General features: G+C 40.5%; 1 protein-coding gene across 3 annotated transcripts in view; it reads right to left on the minus strand.

Moving 5' to 3' along the window:
* ptprsa (protein tyrosine phosphatase receptor type Sa) overlaps positions 1 to 18,566 on the minus strand; it is a 244,961-nt gene that overhangs the window by 82,043 nt on the left and 144,352 nt on the right. For all 3 annotated transcript variants that reach the window (XM_028587830.1, XM_028587831.1, XM_028587829.1), the window contains one exon: positions 10,858 to 11,046. In XM_028587830.1, the coding sequence (XP_028443631.1) occupies positions 10,858 to 11,046 (189 nt within the window). The remainder of the gene's footprint in view (positions 1 to 10,857; positions 11,047 to 18,566) is intronic.

The following is an 18,566-nucleotide window of genomic DNA, read 5'->3' on the forward strand; positions in this document are numbered from 1 at the left end:
GACTGTCGCGTGCTAGTAATAAAAGTTGTCAAATGGTTAAGAATGCTGCAGTTACTTCAACAAAAACCAGAACATTTGCCCATCTTACACCAATTTTAGCTTACACTCTAACCCCCTTCATTGGTTTTGTCAGATAAGACAAGTCAAGTGCTTCTGATGACTTACAAATATAAGATTCTAAATGGGCACGTCCCTTCATAGCTGTTTGATATCCTAAAACTTTACATTGTCACATGCTCTCCACTCTGTTCACAAAGTTAAAAAGAAGTCAGCAGGCTGCAGGGCATTTCCATATCCCTATTGTGCCACCTTCCTCTGGAATAACCTCCCTGCTGACTTCAGTCCAACTCTTTTCAGACCTTTATATCCAAATTTAAAACTGATCTTTTTGCCTTAACTTTCTGTTGGTTGCTTGTTATTGTTGTTTTTTTTCTTCAGCCCTTATACCTGTTACTATTATCCTTCCGGCAGCTCAGTCTAAATTAATCTATAAAGCTAGTACTTATGCTTCATGTTTTTTCTGCTGACGTGAATACTTTCTGAAAGTCACAGTATCTTGCTCCGATTGTTTGTTGTCCCACAAGCAGAGGTGCATCCAATCTTTCTCTCCTCCCTGGCTCTCTCTCCCTACTTTCTCCTCCATGTCTTCTTTTTTCACTCCGGCTTCTCTGTACTGGACCATTGGTGTCCTAGGACCTCTCTCTCTCTGCTGGTGATGCCTGACTATGCCTCAATCCAGGAGATTCAGCCTCTCCTCCTGTCTCTCACTCTGCTGTGTGCATGTTGTCTTGTCTCTTCTCCTATCTATGTGAATGAATTGCCTCCTGTGTGTTTTTTGGCGAGCTTTTCCTTATCCGAATCGAGGGTCTAAGGACAGAGGGTGTAAAGCCCCTTGAGGCAAAGTTGTGATATCTGGCTATAGAAATAAAATTGACGTAAAATGACTCAGCAGTAGGACAAGTGGTGTCCAACCTAAAGAAATGTTTTCATAAAAGCTTAATTTTCTGGAGTGGAAGTGTCAACTTAAAATAGATGAAATTCTGCATTAGTGTGGACATGCACCTTGGCAAACAAACAATTTGTATCCCTCTAAGATACCTTGATCTCAATTACATTTGCATCTCTCAAGATCCTAAACTATTAGTTTTCTCTCTACATAAGTGCATACACTCCTGAGGGCGTAATCAGTGTCAGCATGCAGTAACGTTGTGGGGAGAAATTGCCTTTTTCAGGCCGATTGTCCTATTATGCAAATGCAAAGTTCATAAGTCATGCTTGCTTTTGTTCGCCACAATATGATTTATGAGACCTTCTTATTCAAACAAAGCAGAGCAGGGAGGGCTGGGTTTGGCTATCTTGGTTATGAATGAGGGCTTTAAAGGAGTGAAGGGTCTGAATTCTGTCGAAAAACCTCAGCTGCTCTTGAATGTGTTTGAAAACATATTTCTGTATAGAGATTTGAGTCATATATGAAATGGTTGAGGATGGAGAACCATACTCTTACTGTAGGAGCTCTATCATGAAATGAATCACCCTCTTGCTGTACCAAGCTGTAATCATGGAAATAAAAGCATTCATCTCGTCCCCATGAATACAGGGACATACATGGCAAACTGAGATATTTACTTACCTGCTCAGCCTGTGGAACAAAAGCATTTTACAACAAACATAGGAATCAACAATCACACTGAATCAACTGGGAGAGAATGCTTCAGCAACAAAGCCTGGTGGATAATTACAAGTGAAAGTTATATTGTCTGGGGAAATATGAAGAAAAAAAAAATGAGGGGAGAGGAAGAATTATTTCACAACGCTAATTTATAATTCACTGGATTCACACTGCTTTACCTCTGTGTCATTCCCTTCCCATCTTGATATCCTCCTCATCCGCTGACATTATAAGAGCTGGTTGTGGTATGGTAAAATGACGTACATGCAGCAACCTCCTTAGTTTTGCCTTTATAAATTGCTGTGCCGCACAGTAACGGGTAGGAAGAAAATTAAATCAAAATGTAATGTATGCCGGCTTTTTCCGTGACATACCACAAGTATCTCCAGCTTGGGCTCATGAAAGTGATAGGGATGCATCACGATACAGAATGTGGCTATTGCTCTGGTGGCAAATGGAAGGATGAGGATGATATCAAAGCAGAGAAGAAGAAGGAAGAAAGGTGGTTGCTAAGATTGTGTTGAACAGTTTACAGTAATCAATAGCTTGGCCTTACCATCGAATTAGGCCACCATCACCCACTCCACAAATTCACATCACCAATCCCCCACCCTCTAGCCCCATGTCCATGTCCAAACAATTTAAATGTCAGAGGCACAAAGCAAACAAACCGCCTAGTAATAACCTCCCCTCTGCTTTCAACCTTCTCAATCCTGTCTCATAACCGTCGGCAACACAATTTGAAATGCTCTGGGGTTTGCTGACACTGATGATGTGGAGGACATAGTATGAGGGCACAAACACAGAACACCCACAGAGGTGGAAGAACTACACATTAATGATGACATGGGACATAAGAGTGTGAAACACATATGATCCCGCTCACAAAACCTTGTGTACACAGAACACAGAACCCAAACACAGATGACATATTAATGTTAGTAGAAATAGAGAAGTTTGTCATCTTTTAAGAGGAAGTCAGTTGTGTGGAGAGTTAGAAGCGGTTATGTCTGGTTTAATGTAAGTTAAAGTCTTTTTTTCCCTTTTCTTTATTGTGTTAAACATCTTACCTCGAATCGGGGTACCCTCTGGAGGAGACACAAAAACGAAGACACAACATCAGTTTAGTTCAGTGTTAAAGTTAGTAATAGTTAGAGGAGTTATTTGGGTTGGAAGGTGGATCACTGGAACTAGATTATCAAACCATTAGGTAATCTCTTATCTCTTACATGGCTTTCATAGATGGGTGATTTCTTTTATAGTAACCTCTCATTGCTGGTATCACAAAGGCATGGGGAGCTTTATATGACTGGCACGCTTTATTGCTTTATTGTTTTCTCGATTTCCCCCCTCCTTGCTTTAGATATATTAAGACAGGAAACCCAATGCTCCATTGGCAGAACTGAAGAAGCTCAAGTTTGATCATGGCTGCAACTCGGGGTGAAAATGCAGAACAAGAGAGGTTTGACCTAAAGTTGACATGGATCATTCCAGTTGCAAATGCCTTTTCCCAGCCAACTGACCTTGAATAATAGCTCAGTAAAGCATGCTTGGGGCGCAACTATTTTATACAGAGTATTTACATTAGTATGGAAAAAAACTTGCTGAGGGAGGAATGACATCTCCACTGAACTAGAATTTCATTCTGTACCTTCAGGCAACCTCAAGCTAAATCAAACAGATTGAAGTTCTTATTTATCCTACAAGTCGTAAACCTGCTTGACTGTGACAGATAGACTCTTCACCTCAAGCTTCATCCCTCCTCCCCAGTCATTCCAACTCCTGACTCTTTCCATTGTTTCATTTTACTGAGAGTTGTAGGTTTCCCTATTCTTTGTTTATTTTGTCTGTATTGTGTTACATGCCTGACTGCAAGCCAAATGTCCCATTAGGGACAATGAAATGTTGAGCTTGTCCAGTCAATGGCTGGTGGGCTTTTAAACGTTGCCCGAGTTGTTGCTGTGATGCAAAATGCATCCCTTATAGGCAGAGCTTTGGGTGTGGGTAGGGGAACCTGCTTAACTCAACCTTCTCTCTGGCAAGCATTAAACTGTCTTTCCGCTCTTGGCTTTTTTTCCCCCATTGTTTCCTAACTCCTTTTTTCTTTATCGGTTTCTCCATTCCTCTCTCTCTCCCTATTTCTGAGTTTTTGTGTCTCAGTCTTTCCCACAGTTTCCTCCCTCTTGCCTTTTTTTTAACGTCTCCCTCTCTAAATCTAAGGATGACTCATGGCTACAATTTGCCCTTGGCCATCCCTTGAGAGTGCCAGCAGGGCGGTGCCAAGCCAGGGGAGGTGCCCTACTTAGCATAGATGGCCTGCAGGCACAGCGCAGAGGGTCAAGGGTAGGCACTGCCCAGGCAACGCTACAGGCATGGCCCTTGCGTGTGTGCATGCATTCTTGCAAGATGCATACAACGGCATATTCCAGCATTCTACCAACTAGACGAACCAACAAAACAACACCTTCCATCAATCCATCAGCTTTCTGCCGCTTACCCGAGGCTGGGTCAAGGTGGCAGCAGGCTAATTACGGTAGTCCAGACGTCCATCTCGCCAGCAACGTTTTCCAGCGCCTGCTGGGGGATACGAGGCATTCCCAAGCCAAATGAGATATATAATCTATCAAGCATGTTCTGGGTCTACACCGGGGCCTTCTACCAGTCAATCCCTCTAAAGGAAGACGCCCAGGAGGCACCCTGATCAGATGGCAAACAGCACCCTTGGCATGTCCGTGCCTACGTCGTAACTTGCGGAACTAGTAATGCAAAATGAGCCTGCAGTGGGCCATTCGGTCCCTCCGCTCCCACTGTAGGGAGACTTCTTTGCAGAGAGAACGGATGACAGCCCGGGTTAGCCATCTCCCAGTCTCCACTGTCTTCTCCGGCTTTTCTCCCCCTTCACCACAATGGTCTGGTACAATGCCCCAATTACTGCTGATGCCATACTAATCCCCCTGCCAATCTCCTCACCAATAACCATACTCTCAGTTTAAAAAAAAAATCAAATCAAGAGAACCTGGAGTTTAAGATGTAAGGTGGTGCCAGTAATTTCCATATCCTATACAGTAAATTAATGGGTGTGGTTGGCTGGGCAGCGGGATAAAATTTTCAATAACTTCTGACTGGATTGTTATTGCAGCTTTGCATTCAGAGGCGTCCTTTGTGATACCAGCAGGTAGGAGGCAATCACTGAGTTTGAAGTTCTGCCTGGTTTGCAATGCAACTAGGTGGTTTCATTTCCCTTTCTTTAGACTTGCTGTACACTGTGTTGCACTGCTTATGTATACATCGTACATTACATCAAGAATTGTATACTATTAAAGACAAATGTGTAAGATTTATACAAAAGCAGTTATACAGTAGATTATTCTGTATGTTCCTACTGTGAAAGTGTGCATTTGCTGCAATTAACCATACTGTAATTTAAAGTGATTTACTTACTGATCGTCATTTTTCTTAACTATTTCTTACTTGCAAGGTTTTTTGTAGTCTGTAAACCCACTCTAAAGGATAAGCTTCCTTCATTGTCTATAAACAGTACACTAAATGCATAGATTTGCCACAGATGTATTCACAGAGGAGTCATTGAAAAACCAGGCAAAACAACAGTGACATTTTAATCATTTCTGTAATGATTTTAGAGACCACATAATAATAGATAATCACAAGACAAAGGGCAATAGGGCTCTGGGAAGGTTACATTGTTATAGAGTTAGAGTTTGATTAGAGGCTGCAGAAGCTGTTGGTTTATTTTGCTTTAGCTGTGGTGAAATTTTAGTTGGGGGTTAAGGGGTTACTAGTTAAAGGTTAGGTGAGGTTAAGGTCAAAGTTAGGTTAAGGTTAGGATAAGGTTAATAAAGCAGGTTTGTAAAGGAGAAGGCCATCACATGTGGACTTTATAAAGGAATCAACGACAAATGAAGGACAGAAAAAGAGAGAAAAGCAATAAGGAGGATGAGAGATAATAGATAGAGGTTGGTAAAAGAAAACGGTTCCACAAAACAAAAATATAGAAAATTTAAAGGAAGCGAGTGCCCTAGGTCATTGGAACTAATTTAATAATAAAGCAGCAAAAAAATTTTGCCAAGGACCTGACCAGGCAGGCTGGGTCTGGAGTGTCCGGTAGCCTGTATTCAATTACAATGGCAAATCCACCTTTACTATGGGCCTGCAACCTGATGGCCATAAGCTCCCCTTCTAAGCTTTGGTCAGCCAGAGATTGATCAGCTTAGGGTGACAATGACCTAAATATACCTCAACAGGCTGCTGACCTCCTTGCATTAAAAAATGCAGCATTATTCGCCGCACAGAACACCCCAGCTGTTTTGTGAAACAACCCTCTGAATATATTAAAAAATATTATTGAAGTATGTAGTCTGTCCAAAGGCAATCTGGCCCGAGATGTTGCCCATCTGCATGTGAGGCGGATGGGGTTGCGTGATTGGCCGAGTGTCAAAGTCTGACCACCTTCCAGAGGGCGTCTGGCTGACCTTCTCATCAACACAGACACTCGTCTGGGATCCTGGTGGTGTCACAGCAGGTCTCAGGGAAAATCTGGCTGTTGTTACCACATCTGCAGAGCTCTGAGCCACTCCCTGCAGAGCAGCTTTGATGCCAACAAATGTGAGTGTTTTCTTGCACATTTTGGATTAAGTGCAATTTAACTCTGCACTAGTCACATTGGAATGTGCATAAATCTGTGTGTATGTAAGGGAGCCATCAAATGTCATGTCATGATTTTAAACCTTTATATTACAAAAGGACCTTAATCTTTATGAATATGCACTTCTCCCAATCCTCTCACGGTCTCTCCGGCCTCCGGTTAATCTGTTCTGGCTGACAAGGCCAACAAGGGCCTGGGGTCTGCAGCCACAGGGACTTGGGGAGAAATGTCAGGCTCCCTCCACACCTCTAGAGGAGCTCCTCAGGGGACCCTGACGCAAATATCACTGCCCTGCCAGCACAGCATGGTCTGGCACATACAAAACGAGTTAGCCAAATATGCAGCTATCTCACAAACATGAGTGGGATATATATATATATTCAAAATTATTATTACAATGTTTTCTTTTATTTCAGGTGGAAATATGTGAGATCAGTATGCACATTTCAAAATCAGATGGAGGGAAGGTCCAAATAGAAAGGTGTTGGATTACAGGAGCTGAAGGCTCTGTATGTTTTTGAACTCCTATTTTCCAACCCACATCCCCTTTTCGCTCCCCTATCTCCTACCAGAAGGCTATCATCTATGGGAGAGGACATGCCAGAGTTCTTGAGAGTGCAAACAGGTAGCCCCAAAAAACAGCAATCTGATCAATAGAAGAATCTGAAAACAAAAAAAGTCTCAAAGCCTGCCACAAGAACTTTTATCTTTGTTCAGTTTTTGAAAGTGATTTTAACATTGAAAAAAATTAAAACTGAATGATGAATTACTAAGTACTAAAACCTGGAGACCCAAGATGGCTACTCAAAGTGCTAAGGACATGAGAAGATGGCAGCCTAGGGGGCTTTAGCAGGCAGGCTTTTTTCTCATCAGCATAAATCCTGCCTGGCTGCTGAATGAGCTTTCCAGCAAAAAGGCTACAGAAAAAAGACAAGCCCCCAGAGCTAACATTACCTTATGAGAGCCTTGGTATTGAAACAAGGGAAAGTAATTTCCTTTTCTACCCTCCTACATACACATATCGTTTGACCTGTAAGTAAAATATACCCAGCTTAAAGTGGCAGGGTATATTTTTGCAATTAGTTGAAAAAGTCAGGAGGAATACAAGATGTGGCCAAATGCAACTATCACTTGAGTCCTTGCCCTCTAGCATGGGTAATGGAGCCTGAGCTAGAGATTTGTAAGCCAGTGGGGATCTGGGCCAAATTGGCAAGAGAAGAAAATGCTCTCCTGACAAAATATTTGGAGGTTCGACCCAGCCCAAGTGTGGGATTGGAGGGTGCAGCTAGTCAGCGCTCGTGCAGTGACCTTCACCTGGAAAGAACTCAAGATTCTTTCAGCCCCTCTCAGTACTTGCTGCACTTTCCAAGGGTATTTTTGGACAGCAAGGCTGTTATTGTGAAACTAAAGTTTGATCATTTACCCCTGAGCATAAAACAACAGTGTATTTCTGGAGGAAAGTGTTTGTTATACGCCTCACCAAGAAGACAAAAAAATACTGTAGGCTATGACTGCACAGGAATAATTGTCTTGGATTCAAGCAGAGTCCAATTATTTCCTCAAAGCCTGCTGTCTTGGAACACAGCAGAGAGATAGAACTAGACGTGACAGGAGGCATCGGCAGTGTAAAATCTGGAAAAAATGGTCAGGGGAAAAGTACATAAGGTACCTTCAAGGTAACATTGCACAAGGTACTTTAGACCCCAAATAGTCCAGAAAAGGTGCTAAAATACCGTAGAAAACATGGTTGAACTGGGCAGTACAAGTCTTACTATGCATATTAGCATTAATGCAAAGCAGGATGTTGCCTCAAAAGACTTGCTCAGCAAGTCTTGTCCATATAAATAAACACGGTGCTGCTTGGTGGACTGTGATACCTTAACGCCTCCCCAACTCATGCTGCTGCTTGCGCTTGATTTGCCTTTTTAAGTTCCAGTGTAGGGGGTGAAAGAGGATAATAGAAGAATAGCATAAGGAGTGTGGACGAAACAAAAGTAAAAGTTTAGCATAAATAGAAACAGAACATGGGGAACAAGTGGCAAAAGAGGACAAGGGTGAGGGGAGAGCAGGGGATGCATGCATTTTGGAAAGTAGTTTAAATGTGCCATCTGCTTCAAGGAGAGTGGGTGGGCTTTCTGGGCTTTGCAAGACACTTACCAAAGGTTTCTGAAAATGACAATGCAAGAGGAAAGTAAATAGAAAAAGGGGAAGAACAACATAGTTCATTTTAGGTTGAGGTTAAAGAGACTGCCACGCAATAATTAAAGGGACTCCAGATTAGTTGGGTTTTGTGTCCCACCTCAGTATTTTAGCAGTTTTTAAGTCCTGTAACATAAATTCTATTTACAATTTAAAATTCTAATTCGAGGCGTTTCTTTTGTGAAAAATCAAATGAACCCTTTTTTGTTTTATATTTCAGTTGTATTTTATTGGTTGGTTTATTGTTTATTTTTTATTTTTAACTTGTGTTATGGGTAACAGCCAAATGAAAAGTGTTGAAGACTCTGCAATGTGAGACACATCTGAGTTTCAGACACAAATACAGACAAAACATATATATATATATAGAGAGAGAGAGACAACAAAACAGCATTCTGTTTCAGTTAGACAGGACACACAATGACAATTGACGAAATCATGAAACAGATAAAGACAGATGATACAGAACTCGACAACAGACAGCAAGCTGAATGTATTTGGCCATCATTCACAGAGGCTCAAAACTCACAAAGCCATATTGACAAAGTTCACAGATAACCCAATTTTTAGAGCAAAGCTGGCCTTTCATATGATTATATACAACCTAAGAAATTTCTGGTGGAGTATTTAGGCTTACTAGCCGCCAAATGTACCTGAGAAACAAATATTTCTAACAATAATCAAATCCTCTAAAAAGCTTTAATATCTTTAATAGCCTTCCATTTTTTTTTTACTTTCCTACATAGTAAATCGTCAATGCAACTCTAGCAATTTTAAATATTGTCCGCTTAAGTTGCATGATCCTACTTTGTACAATACTACCCAAGTACTGCAATACCACAATGACTACATACAGCTGCATAACTGCCAACCTCTGATATCACAATCATCATGGTGAAAACACATCATGCCACTGTTTATATACTGTACATGGCAAGATTAAATTGATGACCGTAATGATACAATAAACTTGTCAGAGCTATATTTCATTTGTTTAGTTGTTGTGGTATTAAACTAATACTTGGTATTAGTATTATTAGTAGGGTGAAACTGTAATATCCTTATTAGGCATATTTGCCTGTTACACATCAGGAGGTGCAGGGAATCTGAACAGTTAAGGGTACCCTGTGGAGTTTTTGACCACTAGTAGTGCTAAATGGCAAACAATGCAATGGGAAAAAATGCTTTGTTTTATGAGCAAGCAAATTCACCAACATGATTGTTAGACCTCAAGGATACACATAGTACGTTTTGGTGAGAAACACTGAATGTAAACAACTTTGGTTTGTTCAAAAGAAAACACCACAGTGCACCTCTAAGGTTCAAGCCCTAAATTGTTTTTCGGAGAAGGCTGAAAGTGCAAAAAGATGAGCATGGAGGTGAAAACATTTACGTTAGAGCTCTCTTTCAAAGAGTCCCTTGTGGAGGCTCTTTGTCCTCAAACTAAAGTCAAAAGCACTGGCTGACAGCCTTCTCCAAAGCACCTACAGTAAGGACAACCCAGCATTCCCAGAGGAGGTCCTCGAGCCACTATGAACCAAGAAACAGAGTTTTCAGTAGGTTTTACATCATTTCAGAGAGAGCAAATTGTCACACATATGTTGATAGAAGGTTTTGCCTTGAAATTTTAAAAGTCAAACGTCTGCCTCAAAACTGTGCACCAGTAAGTTAAATATAAAACACCTAAAATTAAAAGCATCTTAGGGAGCTGTGGACATGGCAAGGCATAAATAATGAGATGACAAATTGATTCTTTTGAGTTTACTGCTCATGAGGACCACAACTGGGGCAAGGACTTAATGGCAACAGACTCTTCCTTCAGTGGTGTCTGATTTACGTTTGCAGCAACAAATCAAACAGACGTCATTGGATTTTTCGAATGGTGACAAATCATCGATCTAAAATATATACCCCTTATTGCCCGGGGAAACTCCAGGGTCTGCACTTAATTAGCAATATAATTAGTATTTGCTTTACTGGAACTCTCAGTGGGGTTTAATGAATGGGAACAAAAAAACATATCCACCACTGAGTTGTGTCAGTAAAATGTGGACCTTGCCCTAATTGTCTACTATGACACACTTCTGGGTTGCGGTGAATCATTTGACATCATTCAGTAATGTTGCACTCTTAAATGTAATTTGTTAACACATTTTTTGGATGATGACCCAGGGTTATAACAACCTGGTCAGAGGAGAAGCCACAGTAGCTTCAAAGCACATAAACAGCCACAACTATTGCCACAAAATGCCCTGTGAAATCAAACAAGTTATTAAGTTAGTAAGAGGGAAAAAAGACAGCAACATTTTGCTTGGGCTTTCCTTACCTGAGCGTAGCTGTTTGATTCGCCCATTACTTGCACTGGGGTCAATGGGCAGGAAGTCTTTGTACCAGGTGATTTCTGGGTCAGGGTTGCCACTGGCGGCACAGAGCATAGTGGCTGTTCGAGTGCGCTCCACCACTTTGAGTTGAGGGCCCATGTCAATGTTAGGGAAGCCTGGTGGGAGTAGATCCTCTGTGAAAAGAAAAGAAGAGGCGTAAGTCCTCTCACTTGCAGAGCCAGCTTTTATGACTTTAAAAAAGTTCCCATTCAAAGTAGTTAGTTGTAATCTTTGTGCATATAATTTCATTTTTGAACTTAGAGCACAGCAATTTAACTAAAATATGACAAAATAAATGATTATATTGCAGTGATTTTCTTCATTCATTCTTGTTGAGAAGAAGATCTTTGGAACTGTATTGTTGCTGCCACACGTAGGACTTGACTCAGTGACATTTTAAAATTATTGCTAGCTGTGTAGTCTGTGATTACTGTAGCAATAAGAGACCTTTTGTGTATTTTTTTTAACTGCCTTTGTAATGCATTTGAAATTTCATATTAATGTAATGGAAATCATAATAGGGACCTGTAAGGGTTAAATAGGAGGACAAAATTTATTTTAGAAGGTAAATGGTTTCACTAACATTGTATTACGTATACTTAAGTGTAATTACAATAACCTTTCATGAATAAATACATGTGTTAATATATTGTGATAGTGTCCATGTTACCTTAAACCTTTAAATCATACAATCTCATTCACATATCCTAAATTAAACAGGCTGACTACAGAGCTTAGTGATGCATTTGTATTTACCATTTTCCTTATGGATAGTAAGACTTGAAAATAATCTGGCTCTCCCAGAAGGCTGTGTTGAGGCATCAGAGAGGTTTATGAATGAAGACCAGGGAAAACAAGCATTGTGCTTTCTTTGACTTCCTCTTTCCCAGATGGTTAGAGAAGCCATCAGGTAGCCAGGTACTCACAGACTGCATTCCCACTATCAACTAGCTTATCCATTAAGAACAATGTGTCTTAATAAAATACCTTTAAGGAAGACACTGACTTCCTGCACATATTATCAGTATAACAAGTAGTCAAAACATGACTTTAAATGCAAATAGAAGATCACAGGGTGAGACAATAGAGTGAAAGGTAATACCAGACAGAAAGCCCGGTAATCTGAGTGATTTCTCTATCTAGTTTCTCCATGTTCTGAGGAATAAATGACACTCCAAGTCAATTTGAGGTTACATAGTGCTCTGCAAAACCCCCCACTTGGTTGAGACACACTATAACCACCAATAGCCCAGGACTGAATACCAATTGGTTGGATTTCACTCTGCCATCAAAGGCACAAGCCAGGGTTGTGTAAAGCAGTGGTTCCCAACCTTTTTCCTTGGCGCCCCCCCCTAATCATGTCTAAGAAAAGCTAAGGGTAAGATTGAAGCCTCTTTGACGGTCGTTATTGCACCACTTATTCAAGAACCATCACAGTAGCCAACAAAGATTGTGGTATCCTTGCAGCTAATACTCATGCATGATTGAGCAATTATTTCACTGTTAAGAGATGTCAGTGTAGTGTGCTCTGTGGTCATTGTTCTCCTTATGCAGACTCCTCGCTCTCTTGGGGCAATTAGTCCCATGGGTCAAATTGTTTGACATCTACCCCAACTGGAGCCAGAACAGTGACTCATTCTTAGATGATGAGAACCGAGGGGAAAGCACCCTGAGCTGTATTGTAATATGCATCAGAGGCCCAAGGCCACATGGCAATGCAGACAAGATTGACTGAACTTCCTGGCCAGTGGCACAGCAGAGGTCACTGTTCATCTGGAGAGCCAATAACCTCATGTCCACTCTGCAGACATCACGTTGGTGTCGTTGACACGCAGGACGCGCTAAATTAAGGGAAATTAGGACACACTAAATTGGTCTTTCTGCCTTTAATCGACACAGAGAGCTATTCTATATTACATTTACCTCTTATACAAGTAAGACTGTGAGCAATTACATTAAGGTGGATTAAAGAAATACTTGTTTCAAAATCTTCTATTTTCAACCAATTTCTCATTTTAAATCATGCCAGTTAAGAATTTCATATTAGAAGGATTGCAATACATGAAATGATTTTATAGTTTTGATTGTGACAACTTACTTAATGAATTAGCCCTAAAACTTGTTTAAATCTTTAAAAGAAATTATCACCAAGATAAAATCGTTGTGTTGTTTTTTTTGCACTGCAACATTATGCACTGGGTTTGCATGGAGAGTGGTGAGTTTATGTGTTCACATTGTCAAATATTGAATCTTGGAAAATAAATGAAATACAGGGGAACAATGGGATGAACCAGAGGGTCTCAAACTAAGTCCAGACAGGTTACTAACTTAGGCTGACATCAACAGAGCAAGATTAATATTTCAATGCTAGGTTCACAGGAGTACAAGCAGTTACACTGGTTTAGGCTCTGTGCTGTATCCTCTCCATTGATTATTAATGATCACCCTTGTATAATCTCTTTATACCAAGTTCCCCTGGAGCTTAGAAAAGCACTGGCAAGCCTACACTTCACTTTAGAAACTTCAAAACAAGACAGAGCAACATGTTCTCACAAACTCTGTGTTCTGTGTGTCATCATTGATCTATGTATAAGATGGCATAAAAAGGTGCTGCACACTCATACCCCTCTAGCTAGTTCTGTCTGCGAAGGTTAGGTCTGGCCTGCTTTTTGGGTGTTACATCTAATGTATTTGATGTTGCCGAAGCCTATCTGTGCTTTGCAACACATTAACTCTGTCTTCATGGTATGAAAACAGTAGACAGGGTCCTGCACAGACTACAGTAATGAAGCTGAAAACTGGATTTGAGACTAATGAAATTAGGCAATTGACAGAGGGAATATGCCTGAAGGAGCAAGGGAGGGCAGAAAAAGGGGGGCGAACAAACCAACCAACCAAAACAGCAGTAAACAAGAAGCAGGGATGGTGGATGGAGAGATGATGCTATCGTTAGAGCTGCTCTGACCTGATACAGCACTGGCAGCCATTCCTGAATAAATGGCATGTTTGCTGGTTACTTACTTACCCCAGGAATAGAATCCGATACCATCTTTCCCCCTGAAGCTTACAGGCTCTGCCGATAAAGGTGGCCATGCAAAAATAAATAGATCACTCATCGAGGGAGTGTTACTTCAGGGTTAGCCAGCCTGACTGTGAAAGTGATAAGGCAACCAATGACATGGGCTGATAGTATCCTAGAATTCCCAAAGGGCCAGTCACCCATAATGGTGTAGCAATTTCATTTCTATGATGTGTAGTGGGGGTTCTCAGTGATGATAAATCTACACAGGCCAAATAGAATGGACATTTGTGCACTATTGGTGAATGACGAAGTCGCTGTTTATTTTGCTGGGAGCAGCCTTTGTCACTTAGGCCAACAATCATCCTACTACAGAGGCATGAGACACGTGCTGCAGTTACACCCCGCAGTGTGCCAATACTTTTCAAAGTAACATATCACTTTTGAATAGTTTTGGTTAATCTCACAGACATTCATTCACATTCAATTTCCGTAATCACAAAAAGCTAAACTATGAACAACAAAAAAAACTATCTAATTGAGTATTATCTGAGGATCATCTTCCTGATTTTGAAGGATATCAAAACAAGCTTCACCAATTGGGTTACAAAAGAAAGAAAAAAAATCTGACTATTCCACAGGTACATTTGTTTCAAGAGACAAAGTGGGGGCACTTAAAGAGAATCTTAATTTTCCCAGCTTACCAACCGTTTTCCTTTGTTGGGCTACCTTGTTTTTTTTAAAGTGCCACAAAAGCCTTTTTGATGCATCCCATTGATTCACAAATTGGTCAGTGCTCGTTTAGTTGGCATATGCTGATGGTTGGCATTTGGGCAGCACAGCTTGGTCCTGATCACTGCTGTGATGTATAGCACTTAGGCAGCAATGGCGAAGGCCTTTCAAAGACACCACTGAGACCATTCTGAACTTAATCAGATCAAAAACTATCTATCAGCCCAAAAAAAGTTTTCAGTGATAAGGAATGCATATTTTCTCACAAGATGACTATTTAGGAGGATTTGGTTTCAATGAGTGCAACTTTTACTCAATGCATATGTTAATTGGAGTAGGCTTTCAAGAGTGCATGTCCACTCCATGCAACAGCTGGCTTGCTCAGCATGACACCAAACCTAAGCCTCATACATGCTAGTTGACCTTATCTAGATTTTGATTTTTGACATTCTCTTTGTTTTGTTTTCGAGTTGGCTTGAGTGCCATCATTATCCATAATTGTCTTTAATTTTGCTCTGCCATTTAATATCATTACACAATTGACAGGTGCAACGCCTTTAATCAGCCTCTGGTTAGCTTAGCCACTGCCTGGCTGATAATCTGCAGATTCATGCCTGCTGTTGCTTTCTGCTTTCTATCATGCTAAGCGTGGCCCTCTTAAAAGATCCCTTCTTTAGACTAATTTAACTGTCCTGACTAATCCCATTTCTAGTGATTCACTGCTACCAAACAAAACATCTCTTTTTAGTAAATATAAGTCTGATATAGTCATATAAGTAAGTAATTAACTGTACCAGAGTCCTAGAGTTCTATACAAAATGGGTTTGTGATTAAATATGTCATTTAGTAGGCATTTTTTCCAACATACAGTATACTTTAAATCAGTGGTCCTGGTGAAAATTTTAAATATAACCTTGGAACTCCTACTGCTATGATACACACAGTTCATGGCAGCATAGTTAGCAAGTATTCACCAACTTTTTTGCAAATACTATGTAATACTGTGTGATAAAATGTACTTCACAGCACTATGAATAGTATGGCCACCTGTGGGCTCTACTCAGTGAGCACATAGCCTTGGCACCTGTCAGTTCCAGTGCCGTTCTCTACCCACTGACCGACACAATGCTGCTATTATGCTTTACCTAATTAGCTATATACAGTAGTATAACATATGGCACTTAACCCCAGTGTGTTAGTGTTCTGTTCTAACATGCTTAACTGAACCACTAACCTTGGCAGTGTTAGTCATGAGCCTTGGTCAGGATATTATCCTGTGAATGGATCTTTATATTATTATACTGCATATGTATTTTCATTGGATGTCAAATCTCTGACATAGTGGCTTCAAAGGTGCTGGTTCTGAGCCATCAATTATTTCATAGAGAGGAGAGAGCTATAGTAAGAGAGAGAGAGAGAGAGAGAGAGAGAGAGAGAGAGAGAGAGAGAGAGAGAGAGAGAGAGAGAGAGAGATAGGGGAAGAGAGGTCAAATCTGACTGGCTAGGAGCAGCAAATGCCGTGGGGTGCTCCATCGTTCCCCGCACCCATTACTCATATTATTATTTTCACTTACTGAAATGATTTAATTTCATCAGCAGCGTAATCAGGTTAACTGATTACCCAGCGCCACGGCATAGAGACACAGGCTTTAAGCAGGTCTGTGCATTAATACCACAGAGGGGCTGCTGGGGAAGAGAAGGGGTGAGAGCGAGGGAAAAGAAGAGTGAGTGAGTGAGTGAGTGAGTGAGTGAGAGGTTAAGATTAGAAGCTACAAAAAGAGGATGATAAATATAGTGGAGGAGGATGAAGAATACTGATGGCCTGCTCTCTTTCACACACATTGATGTTTAACTAATGGGCAGACCCAACTGCTGGGAATCTAGACAATGCACTTCCATTTGCTCTGCACCTACAACACAACCAGATCTCTTCACGTCAATCAGGCAGGCCAGAGAAAAGAGAAGAGTGTCTGTGTGTTAAGAGGGAGGTTCTGTACAGCTGGGGTACAACTGTATTTTGGAAAGTCTATTTTCTAGAATGCATGTGTGCAGGAATGGTCTATGCGTGTGTATATACATACATATATATATATATATATATATATATATATATATATATATATATATATATATATATATATATATATATATGCAAATGTTACGTTTGTCATTCACATTTTTATTGCCTTTTTTCAGAAACAAGAACAATAGTGATCTCTCTCTCTAAGCAAGAACGAGAAAGATAACAAATGAGCAATAAATAAAATAAATAAAAATAAAATAAAAATAAAAAATAAAATAATAATAACATATGAAATACACATACACAGGGTAAATATTGGTCTAATTTGTCTCCATACCTTACACATATCATCACACTAGTAGCCCACATGATGAGTATTCTATCAATCTCATACAATACCATCTCTCAGACATCTTAGCAGTGACTTGTACATATATTGAAATCATTCAGTCAAATTCTCCCCCATTAAGTATGCAATATCGCATTCATGTAGGGGCCCCATATTTTCCAAAATACCTGCTGTCTGTTGATAAAACAACTGATCTGTTGTTCATATTAAAAATAAATTGTTCGTAGCTGGCCATTTTGGTCATTTCTCCACACCATTCATTGAAAGGGATGATGTGTTTGGTAGGGTTGGGTATCGTTTGGTTTTTTTTCGATTCCGGTGCTAAATCGATACTTTTAAAACGGTGCCTGAACCGGTACTTTTCAATAAAGTAAAAAAAAAAAAGAAGAAGAAAAAAAAGAAGGGTAGTAAACAACAGTCAGTGACTTGTTTATTGCTAAGGCCATGGTCAAAATTAAAGATTTAATAATAATGTAATAACTATAACAATAACTTATTTCACCAGTAAATTGCTGTTGAACCCCAGATGGGAAAAGGGTATTTTACAATTACTGTGAATGCACCACGAGGCTACCTGTGTTGTTTAATTCCGACAATGGCAGCTGCAAGTGAACGCATCGTCTGTGTTGTTTAATTCCGACAACGGCAGCTGCGAGTGAACGCACCGTCTGTGTTGTTTAATTCCGACCATATAAACATACTGTATATCTATGAATTGCGACAACGGCAGCTGCTGCGCAGACTGTTACATCCCGCTGTACAGTCACACTTTACACTGTTTAACGTTAGCTGTCAGCATTTTAACCGTGATTAATCCAGCTGCTAGCTAAAGGTAGGCTAACGTTACATGCTGTCAGGTGTAGTGTAAAGTTGAGCACCGAAATGAGGTACCGAAACTTTCGTTCTTATTCGGTCTCGTTACTACCGTTTACGTCGGCACCGGTTCCCTATTGGCACCGAGTTTCGGTACCCAACCCTTTTCCAATGCCTTAGTACAATTCTACAACCTGTGATAAGGGCCAGTCTGCACCATAGAGTCTGTTGAACTGACAGGTCCACCCCTGCTGGTATTATGCCTCGTCCAGTAACCCCTATGAATGATCCTATACGTAACCAATCGAATCTGAACCTCCTTTGACGTTTTATACCAGGACCCCACAACTTCCTCCCATGTCTCATCAGCTATCCCGACTTTCAGATCGGCAAATGTTACGTTTGATATATTTACTTGATTGGATATACATGCACACTTGTAAATTTGCTTGAGGCCCCAGTCAATGGTCAGCACAGAGCACCACAGTTTCCCCATATTGTCACCATATTAGTTGAGTCTACAAGGTTCCTTCCCAAATGCGGACATTTTTGAGTCTTAATGGTTATCATTCCAGTAACCTTATAAGCTTGACTACGAGTCCAGAGACTGAACCAGAACCAATAAAAAGTCTCCTAACTAAGAGTACCGTATTTTTCGGACTATAAGTCGCTCCGGAGTATAAATCGCATCAGTCAAAAAATGCGTCATGAAGAGAAA

The sequence above is a fragment of the Perca flavescens genome, chromosome 9 (genome assembly GCF_004354835.1).
Source record: "Perca flavescens isolate YP-PL-M2 chromosome 9, PFLA_1.0, whole genome shotgun sequence".
Lineage (NCBI taxonomy): Eukaryota > Metazoa > Chordata > Actinopteri > Perciformes > Percidae > Perca > Perca flavescens.